The following is a 22,257-nucleotide window of genomic DNA, read 5'->3' on the forward strand; positions in this document are numbered from 1 at the left end:
CCAGCAGGCCCCTTGGCAGAGTGCAGAGCCCTAAATGGGGGACCACCAACGAATTCCCAAGGTTTTTTTTAAAAAATAACTTAAAAATTAAATTATATTTTGAATCCTCAAAAAAGGATATTTGTGGGGAGAAATTTGATTAGAGGTTGTGTGCGCTAACATTTTATCCCTGTTAAACTTCACATGTGCATTCATTATATTTTGATTATAGAGGAAATGTCCATTGGGAGATAGTTCTCCATGGGCTATCTCACATTTCCACATGTCTTGCTCTGTTCTGCACTGTGTCCTTGAGGATGTTTATAGACCAGACATCCTCGGAGCAGAGGGCAGGTTATGTTTGCAGTCCAATGTCATAAAGTTAAAGTCCCTCCCGGGCAAAGACGGGGCAGATTTGTTTACAGCTCATTAGAAAATGAGCTGGGGTTCCTGAGCTGTGACACAAACTGACTCCATGAGTAGCATCCACGTGGGCTATTTTACATCATCCCTGTGCAACTTGGGAGTCCAGGAGAATCAACAGGAACGTGAAGCATCTGTTGCCTCCTGCACTGTTAATGAAGCCCTTGGTCTCTGACCCAGAAATCTGGTGTCTCTGGCCAACATCCATGAAACTGTGGCAGGCTAACCATCAGCCTGGAAGTAGGGAAGATCTTTTCATTTTTTGACAATATCCTGGTTCTTAGGATGAATGCTAAAGAAGTCTTATGTTTGTAATGGCTCACCCATTAAAAAAACAAAGGGGGGTTCCCTGGTGGCTCAGATGGTAAAGAATCTACCTGTAACACACGAGACCCGGGTTCAATCCCTGGGTGGGGAAGATCCCCTGGAGAAGGGAATGGCTACCCACTCCAGTATTCTTGCCTGAAAATCCCACAGACAGAGGAGCCTGACAGGCTATACAACCCATAGGGTCACAATAAGTCAGACATACGTAAGGAAGGAAAACAAAACAGTTGTCCAAAAAAAAGTTGATAATTGGTGAGTGAAGGCATGGACTTTGAGGGACTTTCCCCAACTAACTTTATGAGGCTGGCATATCCCAACAAAAGAACAGCATGACAAAGGAAAATATGCAATTTGGTGTCACTCAAAGATACAAAAATCCTAGCTAGCAAACTAGGAACAGTGCTGTGTAGTAGATATGAGAGGGCAGAGTTACCCAGAAATGCAAGGTTAATAGCACAGTAGAAGAGTCAATTCAAGTCATTTACCACACAGACATGTTAAAAAAAAAAAAAAAGAAAAAGCTACCTGTATTCATTCATTCATTCAACAAATACTTATTGAGTGCCTGCTATGAGTTCTACCCTTGTTCCAGGGGTTTTGAAATACATCAATGAACAAATACTATCATCTCATGAGATGCAGAACAGACATTTGATTTTGTAAAAAAAAAAAAATGCAATGCCTGTTCATAAGAAAGAACACTAATGCCCTAGGAAGAGAAGGCAACTTTCTCATCCTGAAAAAGTCATCCACCAAAATGTAACAGCAGATAACACTTTGATACAATAGGAACACAATGCCCTTTAAGATCAGGAAGACGACCAGGGTGCAGAAGGCCCCTTCTAATCAATATGATTCAAAAGCCCCTGCCAGAGAGCATAAGAGCAGCAGGAGCATAAGAAAGGGGTAAGAATTTAAAAGGAGCAAATGAAATCTGTCTGTATATATAGATATGATTATCTGTAGAAATCCCCCCAACGATCTACCCATCAGTTATTAGACAGGAAGGAGTATATCAAATTTGCTATGAATAGACTCAACAAAAGAGAACTCTGAGGACCAGCAAGATACATACACCTCTAGGTCTTCTCCAGAAATACACTGTGAAGTATTCTAGGAAAGAAAACCATGCCATTTCTCACAAAAAGTCCAAAAAGACTTCTAAATAACACAAGGAAAAGAATAAAATTAAAAGTGTAGCATGGAAACTATGGGTTAAAAGGAAGAAGACCCTGAAAGAAAAGATGACACTGCCAAGATAAATACCCCCAACTGAACCCCAATAAATGAGTTAAAGAGTGTTGCACTCTTTAGATCATTCATTCAGTCTAAAAAAGATTCATTAACAATTGAATGCCAGCATTTGAGAAAACAGACGGTGACTGTCCTCTCCAAGGAATGCCACAATTACAAGATGACTTCAAAACAGTATTATGGGTCTATCCTGCCATGATGAAGACGGTAGCTATGTTTACCAAAATGAATGCACATTGGAAGAACCTTTTAAAACAACTTTAGTGGGGTATCACCTACATACTATAAAACTCACACATTTGAAATGTACAGCTCAAATGATTTTTAGTGGTCTGTCTACAATGCGAGAGACCCGGGTTCGATCCCTGGGTTGGGAAGATCCCTTGGAGAAGGAAATGGCAATCCACTCCAGTACAATTGCCTGGAAAATCCCATGGACAGAGGAGCCTGGTAGGCTACAGTCCATGGGGTCGCAAAGAGTCAGACATGACTGAGCGACTTCACATTCACATTCATCACATTGTGCAGCTATCAGCATGAACCAGTTTTAGAACATTTCCATTACCCCAGTAAGATCCCTCATGCCTGCACAGTTCATTGGGTTCTCCCCACCAGCCCAGGCAAAAATGGACCTACTCTATGTTTCTATGGCTTCTCTGCCTAATCTGGATATGTCACATAAATAGGATAGTACAGTCTGTGGTCCTTTGTGACTGGTTTCATTCACTGAGCATGTTTTGCGAGGTTCATTCCTTTCTGTGACTTCCCTGGTGGTCAAGTGGTTAAGACACCAAGCTTCCACTGCACAAGTTCTATCCCCAGCTGGGGAACTAAGATCCCACGTGCTGCATGGCACAGTTAAAAAATTGAAAGAAAAAAAAAACTTCATTTATTTGTATGGCCAAATAATATTTCATTGTATGGTTAACTATATTTTATTTATCCATTCTCCAGTTACCCAAAGGGTAATTTGGGGTTTTCTCTTTCTGGCTATCATGACACATGTTATGAACACTTGTGCACAAGTCTTTGGACAGCTTTTGATTTCTCTTGGGGGTCAAGTAGTTTTCTGTTATGACCAACACCACTTTAGGGTCCCACCAACAATGTGTGTTCTCTGAACTTTGGAAGCAGCATTTCCTAGTTCCCCTTTTCCCTCAAGATTACATTTGCCCATCGAAGTTAATTTTTTTTAATATTTTTAACTTTTGGCCAGGCCTCTCAGCTTGTGGGATCTTAGTTCCCCAACCAGGGACTGAACGCGGAATCACTGCAGTGAAAGCGCCAATTCCTAACGACTGGACCGTCAGGAAATTCCCAATTTCTTACATATTGAGGATCCAGTGTCCACACTTCAAAGTTCTGCATGTGTGTGTGTTTTTTTTTATAATAAATAAGTCAATAAGGTGCAGTGCTTTTTGAAAGCATGAGTCTCCTTTTCCTCTTTCTTAATGCAACCTCTGCCTTAAAATCAGGATAAGCCAGCCTGGCTTCTGTTTTTGTATAGTTTTGATGGTGCACAGCCACTCCTGTTTATTTATGTATTTTCTGTGACCACTTTTGTGCCACATGGTAGAGCTGAGTAGTTGTAACAGAGATCATCTGGCCCACCAAATCAAAAATATTTAATAGCTCCCCATTTACCAAAAAAGTTTGCAGACCTCTGTCTTACAGTGTAGGTTTAGAAATATGCACAAAATACAAAGAGATAAACTAGTGTGTGTGCAGGGGAACTTACCCTGATGGTCCAGGGATTAAGACTCTGTGCTCCCTATGCAGGCAGCCTGGGTTTGATCCCTGGTTGGGGAACTTGATCACACGTATCACAACGAAGACTTGGCACAGCCAAATAAATAAATTTAAATATACAATTTTTTAAAACCCTACTGTTTTGAAGGGCTGAGAAAGAAATACATCAGACTGGCCTAAGCTAGAACAGTAAATCTGCCCTGCAAATTAACCCCCAACGCAACTGCTTTAAGGTGTTTAGAGCCGTGTGCAAAGCTCTTGATTAGGGCACTGAGAAGGACACTGGCCTATCATGTCATGTGATGCGGGCATGTGTGATGAGGCACATCATACATGCTTCTAGGCTGTCTGCTCAGGTTACACTGCCAGGCTTAAAGTCATGTTGTTTTTTGAGGGTTTTTGTTGTTTTTTGCCGCTAGGCAGCTTGCGGGATTTTAAGTTCCCCAAATAGGGATAGAACATGCACCTCCTGCAGTAAAGCATGGAGTCCTACCCACTGGAAATTTCCACCAGGGAATTTTTTTTTCCCTGTCAAATTGCTTTTATTATGGAACACAAAAGCATTTTCATTTCCACAGCTTACAGCTTTGTTAATGATGGGCAAAATCAATGTTATTCTTTCTGGGAAGATGGTAATGTTTTATATCCTAATTCAGGTGGTGATTATAGGGGTTTACACACTGGTCAAATTTCATCAACCTGTACATTTTACATGCAAGGTAAGTTTTCAGACAGAATTATAAAATTAAACATCATTCTCCAGAGAGAGATTCAAAGAAACAGCTGTCTGCATGAAAAATACATTTAAAGATTTCTTTTCTTGGTCTTGGAAATAGGGGAACAGAGATGTTTAAAAAACTGTCATTCAACTATCAGCACAAAATTCCATTTCCTGGAGTTCATCTCCCAAGTTTGAACAGAAATTATGTTCAACTTAGCGACTGAATGATGCTAAAGCTGAAACTCCAGTACTTTGGCCACCTCATGCGAAGAGTTGACTCATTGGAAAAGACTCTGATGCTGGGAGGGATTGGGGGCAGGAGGAGAAGAGGACAACAGAGGATGAGATGGCTGGATGGCATCACTGACTCGACGGACGTTGAGTCTGAGTGAACTCCGGGAGTTGGTGATGGACAGGGAGGCCTGGCGTGCTGCGATTCATGGGGTCGCAAAGAGTCGGACACGACTGAGCAACTGATCTGATCTGATCTGATCTGATCTAGCGACTGAACAACAAAACCTGACACCATAAATAAAAATCAACAATGGATAGCAAAACATCTTAGAAGACATTTTAGAAAGGTATTTTAGGAACATTTTAGAAGACGAGAATCTAAATATATTCTCATTACTAGTAGAGTGTATTCGTGACTACACATTATTGTCCCAACACAAATCAGCCAAAGACCACCAGGGACAAAACCTATAGTCTAACAAAGTTGGATTTACCAACTTGTTACAAAGGAAACAATATACCTGAGGAACCACCAGGTGTCCCACCAAACCACGGAAGACACAGGGATATTAGAAGATTGGGGGGAAGGAGAGTTTGGATGAAATTCAGGTGAAGTAGTATTTTGATAGGCTTAAAAAGTAAAGTGACACTGTGAGTTAAAACAGGTCTAACATATATCAGATGACACTTAGAACTAAACCAAAGTTTTAAAAACCTTAGCTCAAAACCCATGTGCAAGTTCAACTGGTGGCTCAGTGGTGAAGACTCCACCTGCCAATGCAAGAGACGCAGGTTTGATCCCTGAGTCAGGAAGATCCCCTGGAGGAGGAAATAGCAACCCACTCCAGTGTTTTTGCCTGGAAAACCCCATGAACAGAGGAGCCTGGAGGGCTACAGTCCTAGGGTGGCAAAGAGTCAGACACAGCTTCAGGACTGAGCACGCACACGTGTAATGTAGCCAAATGGGGTATTTAGCAGGATATCTATGGCCTTAACTGCTTAAATTCAAAAACACAGACTGAAAATTAATGAGCTAGATTTCCAGCTTCAAGATAGGACCTAATAAAAGCAAGCCCACATTCTTCACGTTTCTATGTTTTCTCTGCCACTCTGAATTTCCTTGTGCAGTAGTTTAAGCCCCAGCAGGATTCCCCCCATACCAAAGCTATTCACAGTTGCTCTCCATTGTGGGATCGATGAGCCTTTCTCTGCTTCCACTCCCAGACTTGTCTTCAGTGTGCATCCTCACGTGTTTCCTACGAGATGAATGACTGGAAAGCTTCCGACACTGCTACATCTTCCCTCTTGCATGTAGCCTCTTGTGGGCAGTTGCCTTAGAGCTCTTACGGAAGGCTTTTCTGCAGTCACTGAATGGGTAGGGCTTCTCCCCAGCACGGGTTCTCCTGTGCGCCGTCAGAAAGAACTTTCTGCTAGAGGTTTTGCGGCAGCCGCTGCACTGGCGGCGTTCCTCTCCCGTGTGTACTCTCTTACGCGCTGTCGGGTCACTGCTCCTGACGGAGGCCTTCCCACAGTCACTGCATTCACACAGCTTCTCCCAAGCGTGCATCCTCTTGGGTACTGCAAGGCTCGAGGTAGAGCTGAAGATCTGTCCACACTAGCCACACTTAGACACAGTTCCTCTCCAGGATGAGTTCACGCGTGTGGCCCGAGAAAGGAGTTCCAACTGAAAGCCTTCCCATACTGAGAACATTTGTAGGTTTTCTCACCAGCATGTGATCGCACATGGACCCCAAGGAAGGAAGGATAACTAAACGCTTCCCCACATTATTTACGTTCATCACGTTTCACACCTGTGTAATTCCTCTTAGTAGTCAGGTCAGGATTCCTTCTGATGGCTTTTCCACACAGACTATGTTCATGGGACTTCTTTCTAGGTTGAGTTGGTACCTGTCAATGAAGAGATAAGCAGTAACTAAAGGCTTTCTCACTTTCATTGCACTCATGGGAATTCTCCCCCATAGGAAGTGTGTGGTGTAAAGAAAGCAAATTCCTACCTTAGAAATTGCTACCATTTTCAGAGCACGTGCGCTGCTTCTGCCCTGTCTGAGTTCAAATTGAGTAGACATAATGAAGTGAAAGTGTTTAGTCGCACGGTCGGGTCCAGCTCTTTGTGACCCCATGGACTGTAGCCCTGCCAGGCTCCTCTGTCCATGGAATTCTCCAGGCACGAATACTGAAGTGGGAGCCATTCCCTTCTCCAGGGGATGTTCCCAACCCAGGGATTGAACCTGGGTCACCTGCATTGCAGGCAGATTCTTTACCATCTGAGCCACCAGGGAAACACAGGGAATGCTCTACCATAAGGTTCCATCATGGCTGCATTCCTAAGACTTCTTATGTACAGACTTTTTTTTTCTGATAGTTTTGTAAAACAAAAATTCAATTCTAAGTCATATATACGGACCTGCTTACTTGTGGGATCTATCTCTCTATGAATCACTATTGAAATCAGTTTAGGATATTACCCAAATTCATGGCACCCCAAGACTCTCTCCTGAGACATGACTTATCTTAGGTGAAGGCTACTGGCCCCTCGTGTCTCCCCAGGTTGTGCTGTTTGTCTGTCTCATGGCAATTTCCTCCTGCAGAGAACCAGCAATGAGCCCTCATGAGCCTTACCCCTTTCCTGCCAGTAAATGGTTTTTCCCAAACTTTATTCCTCTCAGCCGTGGTCTCTTTGGTTTTAAGCTGAGAATTCTGGTCTGAAATGATCAGAATAAAAAAGGTTTAAGTTCATGGAGAAATAAATGGTTAGATAACATAAGACAACAAACAGAGGCCCATGGAGCTTTTCTTTCATATACTGACTCTTCTCAGTCAATGTGACAGGGAAGAATACACCAGCAGTTAAAGACAGACTTAGGATTTCAGCCAGGTATAGAATTTGACAAGGATGCAAACAGGGTGAAAATGGCAAGTGACGGGCCAGGGAACAGTTCTGGTAAGGATGAGACAACTGCTAATAGTCTAAAAGAGGGCAAGTAAACTTTGAGGACAGTGGGAAAATGGGAAAATAGCACACCTGGGAATGTTCTGGAAAGAGGAAGCAGTACTCAGTACTCTGTAATGGCCTATATGGGAAAAGGACTTAAGAAAGAATGGATATATGTGTATGCATAACTAGTGCATAACTAGTTAGGTATTGCTGAATACCTAAAACTAACAGCATTGTAAATCAACTATACTCCAATAAAAATGAATTTAAACAAAAAAAAAGAGAAAGCAGGACAGAGCTTATTCTTAGAGCAAAAGTGGTAGAAACAGCAAGGATTATGTTCAAATCTTATAATAACCTACAATGGAAAAGAATCAAACAAAAAAAAAGAATATAGATATATACATAAATGTTGTTGTTGTTTAGTCGCTAAGTCATATCCAACTCTTTGCAACCCCATGGACTATGTAGCCCAGCAGGCTCCTCTGTCCATGGGATTTCCCAGGCAAGAATACTGGAGTGGGTTGTCATTTCCTTCTCCAGGGGATCTTCCCAACCCAGGGATAGAACTCTACCACTGAGCCCCCAGGGACACCCTGTATACATATATATTAATACACATATGGCTGGTAGGCTAAGTCCATGGGTCACAAAGAGGTGGCCATTATTTAGCAACTAAAACAACATGTATGTATGACCGAATCATTCTGCTGTATATCTGAAATATATCCAACATTGTAAATCAGCTATACTTCAATTTAAAAAAAAAAAGTGGGAGAGAGAAGGGAAGGAGAGGAAGGAAAGCAGAAGTTTCTAGAGGAAATTCACCCCAAGTGGCTGGACACAATTTCTCAGACAAAAATGACCTTTGAGAAACTCTGTAAAGGGGCTCCTTTTCCCCAGGGCTCACCTGCACAGCTGTCTTGGAGAAGTCTCCTCTTCCGTGTTCTCAGCTCCTCCTGGGTGAGCAGGCGGGGCTTGCGGAGATGATACCCTGGCACGTGGGGAAAGACACATGAGGTGGGGGGTGTGCAGGGTCAGCACGGAAACTCCGCCCAGAGTAGGCCCAACAGTTTCAGCACGTGTGGCCCCATGAGCAGTAACATAATGATGGTTGTTGTTCAGTCACTCAATCATGTCCCACTCCTTGTGACCCCATGGACTGTTGCCCATCAGGCTTCTCTGTCCATGGGATTTCCCAGGCAGGAATAGTGGAGTGGGTTGCCATTTCCTTCTCCGGGGATCTTCCCAGACCAGGATCAAACCTGCATCTCCTGCACTGGCAGGCAGATTCTTCACCACTGAGGCACCTGGGAAGCCCAACATAATAACCCAAGACCCAAAACTCTGTCTCACATCATGCCCTCCAGGGATCAGGGATCCTCAGACCCAGGCTCGGAGACACACATAAGGGGCATGAAAGCTTCCGATCATGAAGAAAATCAGGTTGATATAATGAATAAATCTTCACTCTCAAAAGGAAGACAGGAGACTGGGGGCTAGTGACTGCAGCCCAGGCACTAGCCACCTGCTTCTGTAAGTCAAGTTGTATTGGAACACAGCCCTGACTATTTGTTTATATGCTATCTGCGGTGGCGTCGGCACCATAGTGACAGCATTCAGCAGTTGCAACAGAGACCCAGGGTCCACTGAGCTGAAAATATTTACTCCCTGGCCGCTTAACAAAAAGAGTGCTCACCCCCATTCTACACAATCAAAATTTTTTTTTTTTTTTTTTTTTTTTTTTGGCTATGCTGCAAAGCTTGCAGGAGCTTAGTTCCCCAACCAAGGATCAAACCTTTTCCCCTTCCAGAGGGGAAGTGTGGAGCCCTAATCACTGGACTGCCAGTGAAGTCCCTACAATATCACTTCTTAAGGATGGACCACATGCTCCTCCCAAGAGCAAGAATAGTTCCTGCAACACAGCAGGTTCTTGAGAAAGGTTTGCAGCAAAAACCTATGAATGGCACTTCCCTGGTGGTACAGTGGATAAGAAGCCACCTGCCAACACATGGGACATGGGTTTGATCCCTGCTCCAGGAAGATTCTACATGCTGAGGGGCAACTAAGCCTGTGCGCTACAACTACTGAGTCCTTGCACCCTGGAGCCTGTGCTCTGCAACAAGAGACGCCACCACAATGAGAAGCCTGTGAACTGCAATGAAGAGTAGCCCCCGCTCGCTGAAACTAGAGAAAACCCACACGTAGCAACAAAGACCCAGTGCAGCCAAAAAAATAAAATAAATAATTTTTAAAAATAATAAATCTGCTTAAAAAAAAAAAACTATAACATCCTGCCCATTGTGTACATATGGTGGGGTGCTGCTCCAGGACCTTGCTTCATACGTGTGAACTCCCAGACGTGAGGGCTACCACTGATGGCTCTAAAAAACAAAAACAAACAAAATCTACTAACGAAGAGAGGTGGCCAACCACACTCACCCACAGAAGTCAGGTTCCTGTAGTTCTCCAGCATCACGTCTTGGTACAGGATTTTTTGAGCGGGGGCCAGCTGGGCCCACTCCTCCTGGGAGAAGTCCACTGACACTTCCTCGAAGGTTACTGGGTCCTGAAACATCACAGGCTCATCTCCATCAGTGTCCCATGAGGCCAGGGCATCAGGAAGATGGAGCCAGATGACTGAGGCTTGGGAAGTTCAGACAGAAAGGTGAACTTGACCTCAGCAGCCCCATGTAGCCCCATCGATATGTTAATTCTTCAACACACACTTGAACTCCTCTCCAGCTAGTCTGTGAACCCATCCTGCCTGGGTCCCCTCAGTCAGGTAACACCCAGCCCTGAGCTCCCCAAGGTCCTGGAAGAATACTTGGTAAATGAATGCGTTAAAGCAACTATACTCCAATATAAATTATTTTTAAATAAACAAATGGTGACAAATTTTAATTTTTTTTTAATTTAGATAAATGATGAGTGATGTTCCCAAGAGTTCCTGAGACAAAGTGGTCTCATAGATTTTCTTGGTTTTCTGTCACAGCCCAGAAGTGACTATACTGAGAAAAGTTCATAAATACTGAGGCAATGCCAGCATTCTCTGGGAAGCTCCTTCACCACCCTTAGAGGAAGAGTAGGGACAAGTCCTGGTGGGGTTTGAGGCTCCAGGCCACCCACCCTCAAGGAAGGGAGATGCCATGTTGGATGGAAGGGGATTTCCAGTTACCTCTGACCAGGCTGTTGGCAGCTCTGCAGCCATTGCTTCCTCCTCCACGTTCCCCTCCTGGTGACAGGTGGGATCCTGAGCAGGCACAGCTAGAGGACAAGGGAGATGCTGTGAGAAACAGGCCAAGCCTAGATTCCACTCCACCCAAGCCTGGACACTGCTTCACACGACCCTGAATGAAGCAAAGGCAAGCCCGCCCACCTGCCTTCAGGCAGGTTTCCTAAAAGGCCGGGGAGGCCCTGTCTCTCTCACAATTAGAAAAGAGGCCTGTGGACCTTGCCACCCAGGGGAAGCTTAGTAATCTCCCGTGACTATTGTGGATAATCAAGTTTCAGAACAGTTTTGCAAGTCGATTGTCCAAGTTTATAAAGCGAAAACAAGGAGGGGAATGCCCTGGCAATCCAGTGGCTAGGACTCCAGGCTTTTACTGCCAAGGGCCCAGGTTGAATCCCTGGTGGGGGAACTAAGATCCCACAAGCCACTTGGCAAGGGGGAAAAAAAAGAAAGAAAAAGGAACAGGACGTCCCTGGTAGTCCAAGGGTTAAGACCCTGTACTCCCAGTGCAGGGGGCCAGGGTTCTATCCTTGTAAGGCACAGCCAAAAAAAAAAAAAAAAAAGATGGGAGGGAGGGGGGAAGGAAGGAAGCAAGGAATAATACAATATTATCCCCCAAATATCCAAAACCCTAAAAAGCATTGATCCTAGAACCCAGGGGCTCCTGGGGCTCCACCTCACCTCGTCCTGGCCTTTGGAAGCCCTGGAGGAAGAGGGTCTCAAAATACTGGCCAGGGCACGAACTAGCTCTGGGAGGGGGCTCAAGGGGGAAGAAAGCCCATGAGGGAGTGGCTGGAGCTTGGTGACTGGAGTGTCTGGGAAGGAAAACTGAAGGAGCAGAGGGACCAGGAGCTGAGTCAAGACAGGGCAAAGGATGGACTTCCTTGGTAGTCCAGTGGTTAAGAGTCCTCCTGCCAACACAGGGGACACAGGTTTGATCCCTGGGCCAGGAAGATTCCACATGCTGCAGGGAAACTAAGCCCATGCTCCACAACAAGAGAAGCCATGGCAATGAGATGCCCATGCAACATAACAGAGTAGCCACCCCGCGCCCCCGCCCCGCCACTCACCCCCAACTAGAGAAAAGCACCCACAGCACAGAGACCCAGTGCAGCCAAAAGTAAATAAATAATAATAAAAGACCAGGGCAAAGGGACATGTGGATTTATACCCCATGACTAGCTTAGCAGAAGAATTTGGCACCAAGAGTGTTCTGTTCCTATTTTTATTTTTTTAAGATCATATTTACTGCTGTTCACAGGAGAGAACTGGGGAGGGCAGAAATAGAAGCAGTGGGCTGGTAAGCAGCAGTGGCAGGGCCCAGAATGCCTTGGAAGAGGCCAGGAGCAGCAGACTATTCTAAGTCATTAGAATGGTATATGTATCAGAGGAAACACCAAAGGATTTGCTAGGGAATTCAACTGGGGTGGAAGTGGAGCTGGGAGAGATCTTCGGCCAATGGGAGAAGGTAAAGAAACCAAGGAAGGACCACTGGATCCTTTATATTCACAATGTTGAACTTTTGGAGGTGGAGAAGGGAGGAAGGCACAGCTTGCAGGATCTTAGTTCCCCAACCAGGGATTGAACCTGGGCCCCAGCAGTGAAAAGTGCTGAGTCCTAACCACTGAACAACCAGAGAATTCCCAAAAACTGAACTTTATACCTGAGCCCTGTGGTCCTAGAAAACAGTGATGGGTAAGAACTGCCCTTTGTGCCCTGAAATGAAACACCCTTCCCCATACAACTCAGGTAAGACCCAAGGATGACCCCTCTGTTTACCTAGGACAAGGCCAGGCAGAGGCTATCCGAATTCCCAATATCTGTCTTGTAAATGAGTAGCTGAACTGTCTGTCCCCCTCGAACAGACTGGACAAAACTTCACCAAGCTTCAGTCAGGCTTCTCCCCACCCCCCAACCCCCAAGTCTTCTGGGTCATTGAACTTTGATCCACCCATGAACCTGGAAACCAGCTGTCCGCCCTAACAAACTACCCTACCATCCCACCAGTCATCCCACTTCTCAGCCTTGTTTATTCTTTCCTATCAAAGAAAGCCTGACCTGGGATTTCCCTGGCAGCCCTGTGGTTAAGACTCCAAACTTCCAATGCAGGGGGCACAAGTTCAATCCCTGTTTGGGAACAAAAATCCCATATGCTGCATTGTGCAGCCAAAAAGAAAAAAAAAGCCTGACCCTAGGATGGGAGGTTTCAGACTACAGCAAGCCTCTCCTTACAATATTAGCACACTGGCTAAGAAATGACCACTACTTGAGAGGGAAAGATGGAGGAGAAGCAAGTTTGTTCAAGGTGAGGTTTGGCAGAGGCAAAAATATATGTATTTTGTATAACATGTGAAAATTAATATGTATATATCATATATACTTTACACACACATATGCACAGTGTATTTTACAGATTTAACAAATAGCATATTTTCCCATCAAATTTAAAAGGGTTATCCCAGGTGGCGCAGTGGTAAAGAATCCAGAGATGCAAGAGACTTGGGTTCAATCTCTGGGTTGGGAAGATCCCCTGGAGAAGGTAATGGCAACCTACTCCAAGGTTCTTGCCTGAAGAATCCCATGGACAGGGGAGCCTGGCAGGCTACAGTCCATGGGGTCGCAGAGTCAGACACAACTGAGCACACACACCACACATACACCCCAGAAAGCTCAGGTACTAGTGAACTTGGGAGGACAGAGGGTGAGGGGCGTTTATTCATTCTGACTATGCTCTCCCCACTCCTTGGCAAAAGAGGAGGGGGCTGTTGTCAGCTGGAAGTTTCAGGAAGGTAAAGGAAATTTCCTCTTGGGGCAGGGCCCACCCCTACAAGGCAGACTCCCTCAGAGAGAGGCTTGATACAGCAGAGGGGATTTTTTTTGTTGTTGTTTTTTGTTTTTGCAAGAGGGATATCAAGGCCTGTTCTCAGGCTTGTGGGAGTGACAGGGGTTGGAGAGAATAATTTCAAAATGTGGTGGACCAGCAGGCTGAGAGAGGGCTTCAGGGGATGTCTCGTTTTGAGGGAAGTGGGGGAGGGCCTACGCTAGCTCTAAGTTGCAGCATGTGGGGTCTAGTTCCCTGACCAGGGATCAAACCCGGACCCCCGGGGTTGGAAGCATGGAGTCTTAGCCACTGGACCACCAGGGAAGTGCCCCAGGGATGTCTTATCTGGGCTCCAGGTTCAGGCAGCCACCTGCCCTCAGTACCCAGTAGAAACAATTCTTTGCCACAGATGACAAAGATGACCAGGGGCCCATGGTAGTTGGGACTGTGCTGGGGATAATTTGAATTTATGTGTATAAAATTTTTAAATATCCCCATGCCTTCAACTAGCAACTTGCAGGGCTGTAGCTAAGAGAAACCTTGGCAACTGTGCAGATACAGACAGATAAATAGATGTGTGTGTGTATTCAAGCTTGTTTACTATTGTACAAACTGTTTATAATGGGTAAAAACTGGAACTAACCAGAATATCCATTAGAGTATAGCAAGGGGCTAAAGAATGACCAGATATTTGTGTGGGATATGATTATGGCTTTTAAAACCAAAAACTGACAGATCTTGAAGTATTCAATACGTTTACATAATCTATAATATATGTGTATGCTCAGTGGCTCAGCCACGTCCAATTCCTTGGACCCCCAAGGACTGTAGCCCGCCAGGCTCCTCTGTCCATGGATTTCTCCAGGCAGGAATACTGGAGTGGGTTGCCATTCCCTCCTCCAGGGGACCTTCCCAATCCAGGGATCAAACCCAAGTCTCCTGCATTGCAAACCTGCAACTCCTGCACTGCAGGTATATTCTTTACCACTGCGCCATCTGGGAAGCTTATAAAATACATGTATGTGTTAAAAATGACTGTGAGGAAAAAGCCTTCAATGAATCCTTCTCCAAAGAAAATACATAAATGGCCAGTAAGCACACAAAAAGATGCTTGACATCACTAATCATTAGGGAAATGCAAACATGAACCATATTGAGGGACTTTCCTGGCAATCCGGTGGTTAAGACTCCACGCTTCCAGGAGGCGTGGGTTGGATTCCAGGTCAGGGAACTAAGATCCCACAGGCTGGTGGGGCAAAAAAATAAATAAATAACGAGACATCACTTCATACACAGTAGGATGGCTCTTATCAAAAGAAAAAAAACTAACAATTGTTGAAGAGGATGTGGAGAAACTGGAACACTTATGCATTGCTGGTAGGAATGTGAAATGTGCAGCTACTGTTGAAAAGTGTAATGGTTCCTCAAAAACCGAATTACAGAACTACCTTAACACAGACCCAGCAATTCGAGTTTTTCCATTCTTTTGGATCTGTATACCCAGCAATAGTATACACATCCAAAAGAACTGAAAACAGAGACTCACACAAATATGTGCACATGAATATTCATAGCTGCATCATTCACAATAGAGGAAAGGTAGAAAAAGCCCCCATGTCCATCAACAGATGGATGGATAAGCAACATGTGTATACTTACAACTGAATATTATTCAGCCTTGTGTATTAGTCGCTCAGTCGTGTCCAATTCTTTGTGACCCCATGGACTGTAGCCCGCCAGGCTTCTCTGTCCGTGGAATATGAAAAGTAAAAGTCGCTCAGTCGTGTCCAACTCTTTGCAACCCCATGGAATTCTCTAGGCCAGAATACTGGAGTAGAAACTTCTTCCCTTCTCCAGGGGATCTTCCCAACCCAGGGAATGAACCCAGGTCTCCCATATTACAGGCAGATTCTTTACCAGCTGAGCCACAAGGGAAGCCCAACAATACTGAAGTGGGTAGCCTATCCCTTCTCCAGTGGATCTTCCCTACCCAGGAATTGAACTGGGGTCTCCTGCATTGCAGGTGGATTCTTTACCAACTGAGCTATCAGGGAAGCCATTCAGCCTTATAAAGGAATGAAATTCTGACACATGCTACAACATGGAAGAATTTTGCAAATATTAAGTGAAATAAGCTAGACACAAAAGGATGGATAGCATATGATCCCACTTATCTGAGGTATGTAGGTAAGGGTCAACTCCACAGAGAAAGAAAGAAGAACAGAGGGTGCCAGGGTCTGGAAGTTAGGGTTCTGGGGAGTTACTGTTTAATGGGTACAGTTTCCATTTGGGAAAATGAAAACATTCTGGAGATGGATGGTGGTGCTGACTGCACAACAATGTGAATATACTTCATGCCACTGAAAAGGACCCTCAGAAAAGGTTAAAACTGGGATTTCCCTGCTCGTCCAGTGGTTAAGACTTCACCTTCCAATACAGGGGGTGAGCTGGGTCCCTGGGTGGGAGCTAAGAAGATCCCATATGACTTGGGGCCAAAAGACAGAAGCAGTACTGTAACAAATTCAATAAAGACTTAAAAAAAAATTGTTTACGTATAAAAAAAAAACTTAAAAAAAGTTAAAAGGAAAATTTTATGTTATATATCATTTACTACAATTTGTAAAACAAACTGCAAAGGCCTACTGAGATAGGTAACACTGGGACCCTCTGGAGAAGAGCACTGTTTCATGGGCATTTGGCAGGGGAAATATGAAGGGAAATGTTGATATTTTTACTCTACAGTTTCCTGAATTAATTAAATTTTTTCATATTCAGTTTATTTCAATAATATAAATATTCCCTCCACTACTCCTACTTTATGGAAGTTGTGAAAAGTGAAAGTGTTAGTCCCTCGGTTGTGTCCAACTCTTTGCGACCCCATGGACTGTAGCCCGCCAGGCTCCTCTGTCCATGGAATTCTCCAGGCAGGAATACTGGAATGGGTTGCCATTCCCTCCTCCAGGGGATCTTCCCAATCCAGGGATCAAACCCACATGTCCTGCATTGCTGGCAGATTCTTTACTGTCTGAGCCACCAGGCAAGCTTAGCTGAAATAAAATGTGTTTTGACTAATTGTTTAAAGAAAACAACACTAGGGACTTTCGTGGTGGTCCAGTGGCTAAGATTCGGTGTTATCAATGAAGTGAAGTGGCTCAGTCATGTCCAACTCTGCGACCCCATAGACTGTAGCCTACCAGGCTCCTCCCACGGGATTTTCTAGGCAAGAATGAATACTGGAGTGGGTTGCCATCTCCTTCTCCAGAGGATTTTCCCCACCCAGGGATCGAACCCAGGTCTCCCTGGGTTCGATCATAGGCAGATGCTTTACCGTCTGAGCCACCAGAGAAGTCTGAATTCCGCTCCTGGTCAGGGGAACTACATCCCGTATGCTTCAATTAAGACCTGGTGCAGCCAAATAATACATAAATAAACTATTAAAAATAAACAAATAGATTTTCATCTTTATTTTTTAAAAATTTAAAAAATAACAGTACCATGCAAAATGACGTTTCAACTTGGCATAGGACAAAAGATACAGGGCATGTAACATTTTCAGTTTGTTTCTGTTTTAAACTGCAATATTTACTTTGAAAAGCACAGCACTGTTTCTTTTAGAAATATTCACTTCCCCTTTCTATGTACACCAAAAATGATTCCTTCTCGTCTCTCTCTACAGTTAGAACTCTTATCCAGAAAGTAGCAGGCATGAGATTGCAGCCACAAACAAGTACAGATGGAAGACAACTAAAGTGTTAAAAATTGCATAAGGACAAATGGCAACCTCTACCCCAATTCCATGCTGAGTTCTCTTCTGCTCAACCCCCTTCATGAGTATGAATGTACCCTTAGCTTAAAACTACCCCAATTTTGCTGTTCAAGGAGTCATTCATTGCTTTGGGAAAAATCCCAGTGTCCTCTTTACTTGCCGCAAGTAATAAATCCTTACCTCTCCTGCTCTTTGGCTTGGTTATGTCATTTGGCTAGACGCCCACCAAGAGGTGAACCCACATTTCAGGCAACACCGCCTCCTTTTCTCATCACTCTCTACTCTTCCAGGTCAGGTCTCTCTTTCCTTCATTCAAGCAATACACCAGGCTCTGTCCTGCTTCTGGGATTCTGAACTTTCTTCCACCTCTCAGACCCCCTTCTTCCACAGCCTCTGCCCAGCTCTGTCCTACTTATCTTTCAGTTCTTAAATATCAGTGCCTCCTAATGTCAAGCCTCCTTCCCTGCTTGTCCATACAATTAAGCTCATCTGTCCATTATAGGCCATCATATCAGTTTCACATCTGTTTCTCCTCTAAATAGCCTACTTGGTGGAGACAGCACTGTGCATTTTTTATTTTTCTGGTGCCCATGCATTGACTTAGGTTTGGCTCACACTCAGCAAGTTTTGTTGAGTGCCCTGGACAATGTTCAGTTACAGCTAGGCTAAGAAGGTGCACACATCCAATAATAGATACAGTACAAATATTAACACTGGAATTAATTTAAATGCCTGCCCACAACATAAACCACTCATGTTATTTAAGAAAAGGTAAGGCAGGCAATGGGGTCGCAGAGTCAGACACAACTTAGTGACTGAACAATAAGGTGTGAGAAGTATTTTCAGAAACAAGGAACCCGTGTTGCTGAATTTCCTCCAGAATCATTCTTCCTCCAATTTCTCACCCATGAGTTTTTAACGTTACTGAAAAAATAAAAAACTCACTTGGTCAAAACACATCTCGTTTAAGGCTACTAAATTCAATTTTCTTCTACTAATATTAGGAAAGCTGCTTCCTCCCATTTACTGAAGAACCCTTTTGTTTTTATGAAATACAATTTCATGTATTTCACTTTGGGTTCTTGTCACGCTTTCACTACAAATATACGACACCAAAATCCCTTTTAATAATATCAATATTAAGAGATCCCTATATTTTTAAACTCAGCAGCAATCATAGCCGCTGGAGGAAAGTTGGAGCTGACTGGATGTAAAGAGCTGAATAATCTTTAAGACCTGTATTTACGTTTTCACTTTTCCTCCTTCGTTTTCTTTATTACACTTGCTTATTTACACTCACCCTAGAATCCTGAAATTATTTTCCCAAACGAATTTGTCAAACAAATAAAAGTTGAAAAAGAGTTTATCTTAACCTCACCTCAATGCCGCTCACGAAAGCAAAAGTCTCTTGTATAAGTAAAATTCTCTTGTACAAGGCAGGCAGAAAGGGACTCCTTGATTAAATTTCACCGGCACACAAGAAAAATGTTTTCACCGGCGCCTCTCGCCGGAAAAACGGACGAAACGGCCAGATCACGAGAACCGAAGGACACGAGGGCGGAACGTCAACGCCAGCTGGATTCCCAGTCGCTCGAATCCCCGCCTCCTGAGGCATAAGGCCACACCCTCTTTCAGACCCCGCCCTTTGGAGTTCCACGCCCCGCCCCCCCATGCCCCGCCTCCCAGAATTCCACATCCACGCCGAGACCCTGCCCCCCTGAGCCCGGTCTCCGCGCCCAGACCCGGTCCCTTGGATCCTACGCCCCTGCCCCCGCCTAGACCTCGTACCCACAGGCTCATCTTCCCGCCCTTCTCAAGACCCCGCTCCGTGAGCACCGTCACCTGCCTTCCGAGCCCCATCTCCAGGCCCTTACCAAGACCGCACCCTACAAGCACCTTCTCCTCGCCCTCGCCGAGTCCCCGCCCCCCAAGAGGTGGGGCCGCACACGGATCTGCTCCTCGTTGCTGGAGGCAGATCGCTAGGAAAACAGTGGCGCGGTTTCGATAAGGATGGCCGCTCTAGGGACGCCCACTCCATTTCCTTAGAAGGGGGAAGACTCATGGGGCGACCTAGAAGCACCTGGGGCGGCGAGAGCGGCGACCACAGCATCTTCTAGCCTCGGAGCCGGGGGTCCCAGTATCCTCTCACTGGAGCCGTTGGGCCCCGCGAGGCAGGCTCCAATAGGGATCTTGGGGGCGGGGCCAGGCGGGAGGCTCGGGCGGAGCGGGGAAACCAGGGGCCCCTGAAGTCGGTTGGACCCGTCCTCGTGCACACCTGGGAGCCGCCAGGCTGTGGGAGTCTCTGAGAATGCTTTTCTCCCAGCTCTAGCAACTCCTTGGTACCTCCTTTCACAAAGGGATACTAAGTTTGCCGGTGGTTTGTTATGCAGCAGTGGATAACTAATACAACCCTCTTCAGTTTTTTATTTCTATTATTATCTTTGAACCTGCGTGTTAAGTAACTTCAGTAGTGTCCTATTCGTTACGACCCTATGGACTGTAGCCCGTCAGGCTCCTCTCTCCATGAGATTCTCCAAGCAAGAAGACTGGAGTGGATTGCCATACCCTCAGCCAGGGGATCTTCCCCACTCAGGGATCGAACCCGCAACTCTTAAATCTCCTGCGTTGGCAGCTGGTTTCTTTACTACTAGCGGCACCTGGGAAGAATTTGTCTTACATTTGTATATTAATCTTGAGACTTGTTCAGTCGCTAGTCGCATCTGACTCTTTGCAACCCCATGGACTGGCAGCACGCCAGGCTTCCCTTTCCTTCACTATCTCACTGGAGTTTGTCCATTGAATTGGTGATGCCACCCATCCCTCTCATCCTCTGTTGCCCCCTTCTCCTCCTGCCCTCAATCTTTCCCAGTATCAGGGTCTTTTCCAATGAGTTAGCTCTTTGCATCAGGTGGCCAAAATATTGGAACTTCAGCAATCAGTCCTTCCCATGAATATTCAGGGTTGATTTCCTTTAGGATTGACTGGTTTAATCGCCTTGCTGTCCAAGGGACTCTCAAGAATCTTCTCCAGAACCACAGTTCAAAAGCATCAATTCTTCAGTGCTCAGCCTTCTTTATGGTCCACCTGTCACATCTGTACCATAGCTTTGATGATACCTTTGTAGGCCAAGTGACATCTCTGCTTTTTACACTGTCTAGGTTCATCATAGCTTTTCTCTCAAGGAGCAAGTGTCTTATAGCTGCAGTCACTGCCCACAGTGATTTTGGAGTCAAAGAAAATAAAATCTACCACTGTTTCCACTTTTCCCCATCTTATTTGCCATGAAGTGATGGAACTGGTTACCATGATCTTAGTTTTTTGAATATTGAGTTTCAAACCAGCATTTTCACTGTCCTCTTGCACCATCATCAAGAGGCTCTTAAGTTTCTCTTCACTTTCTGCTATTAGAGTGGTGTCATCTGCATATCTGAGGTTATTGATATTTCTCCCAGCAGTCTTGATCCTAGCTTGTAATTCATCCAGCCCAGCATTTTGCATAATGTACTCTGCATATAAGTTTAAAAAGTAGGGTGACAATATACAGCCTTGTCATACTCCTTTTCTGATTTTGAACCAGGGCATTGTTCTATGTTCAATTCCAACTGTTGCTTCTTGACCTGCATACAGGTTTCTCAGGAGGCAGGTAAGGTGGTCTGGTATTCCCATCTCTTTAAGAATTTCCCCAGTTTGTTGTGATCTATGCAATCAAAGGCTTTAGTCAATGAAGCAGTAGATGTTTTTCTGGAATTCCATTGCTCTTTATATGATCCAACAGATGTTGGCAGTTTGATCTCTGGTCCCTCTGCCCTTTCTGAATCCAGCTTCTACGTCTGGAAGTTCCCAGTTCACGTACTGCTGGAGCCTAGCTTGAAGGATTTTGAGCATTACCTGGCTAGCATGTGAAATGAGCACAACGGTACAGTAGTTGGAGAAGGCAACGGCACCCCACTCCAGTACTCTTGCCTGGAAAACCCCGTGGACAGAGGAGCCTGATAGGCTGCAGTCCATGGGGTCGCTAAGAGTCTGACACGACTGAGCGACTTCACTTTCACTTTTCACTTTCATGCATTGGAAAAGGAAATGGCAACCCACTCCAGTGTCTTTGCCTGGAGAATCCCAGGGACAAGAGAGCCTGGTGGGCTGCCGTCTATAGGGTCGCACAGAGTCGGACACAACTGAAGCGACTTAGCAGCAGCAGCAGTACAGTAGTTTGAGTATCATTTGGCATGGCCTTTTTTTAGGTTTGGAATGAAAACTGACCTTTTCCAGTCCTGTGGCCCCTGCTGAGTTTTCCAAATTGTAGACACTATAGTTATATACATCTAAGTTTTAGTTTAATTTCCCATTTGATTGCTTGGGGGAGTTCTGAGAGTTGAGGGACATGGTCTGATTTAAATCAAAGATGTATATTGATATTCACCTGATAAAGTAGATGCCCAACAAATATGCATTCCTTTATTTTTCCCCTTATGAGGGATGAAGAGAAATACAAATGTTAAAGCTTTCTTAATTCCTATGTTATAAAGTTGGAGAAGACTCTTGAGAGTCCCTTGGACTGTAAGGAGATCTAACCAGTCCATTCTGAAGGAGATCAGCCCTGGGATTTCTTTGGAAGGAATGATGCTAAAGCTGGAACTCCTGGACTTTGGCCACTTCATGTGAAGAGTTGACTCATTGGAAAAGACTCTGATGCTGGGAGGGATTGGGGGCAGGAGGAGAAGGGGACGACAGAGGATGAGATGGCTGGATGGCATCACTGACTCGATGGACGTGAGTCTGAGTGAACTCCGGGAGT

General features: G+C 44.9%; 1 protein-coding gene across 5 annotated transcripts; it reads right to left on the reverse strand.

Annotated features, from left to right (window-relative positions):
- Positions 1–1,898: 1,898 nt before the first annotated feature.
- On the reverse strand, positions 1,899–20,438 carry LOC129625559 (zinc finger protein 177-like). 5 transcript variants are annotated; one of them, XR_008701541.1, is made up of 9 exons: positions 19,543–20,438; positions 18,841–19,068; positions 17,025–17,098; positions 15,356–15,442; positions 10,822–10,910; positions 10,086–10,289; positions 8,554–8,637; positions 7,328–7,410; positions 1,899–6,595 (listed from the first exon to the last, which is right to left on the reverse strand). XR_008701541.1 is itself a non-coding variant. In XM_055544079.1 (8 exons), the coding sequence occupies exons 4-8, from the start codon at positions 10,852–10,854 to the stop codon at positions 6,473–6,475; spliced, it is 450 nt and encodes a 149-aa protein (XP_055400054.1). In that variant the 5' UTR covers positions 10,855–10,910; positions 15,356–15,442; positions 18,841–19,068; positions 19,543–20,438; the 3' UTR covers positions 1,899–6,472. The 5 variants fall into 5 exon arrangements, 3 of the variants coding, with proteins under 3 accessions (XP_055400054.1, XP_055400047.1, XP_055400062.1); XR_008701546.1 differs by lacking the exon at positions 15,356–15,442; XM_055544079.1 differs by lacking the exon at positions 17,025–17,098 and having other exon boundaries at positions 10,086–10,212.
- Between the last annotated feature and the right edge of the window lie 1,819 nt (positions 20,439–22,257).

The sequence above is a fragment of the Bubalus kerabau genome, chromosome 1 (assembly GCF_029407905.1).
Source record: "Bubalus kerabau isolate K-KA32 ecotype Philippines breed swamp buffalo chromosome 1, PCC_UOA_SB_1v2, whole genome shotgun sequence".
In the NCBI taxonomy this organism is placed as follows: domain Eukaryota; kingdom Metazoa; phylum Chordata; class Mammalia; order Artiodactyla; family Bovidae; genus Bubalus; species Bubalus kerabau.

Bases quoted from the DNA above. Each gene is read 5' to 3' on its own strand.
- LOC129625559 (XM_055544087.1), bottom strand. From the start codon at position 10,854: ATGGCTGCAGAGCTGCCAACAGCCTGGTCAGAG. The intron at 10,213-10,821 runs GTAACTGGAAAT...GTGATGTTTCAG, and splicing joins TGCCAACAGCCTGGTCAGAG to GACCCAGTAACCTTCGAGGA. The intron at 6,596-7,327 runs GTAAGGCTCATG...CTTCATTGACAG, and splicing joins CATTTACTGGCAGGAAAGGG to GTACCAACTCAACCTAGAAA.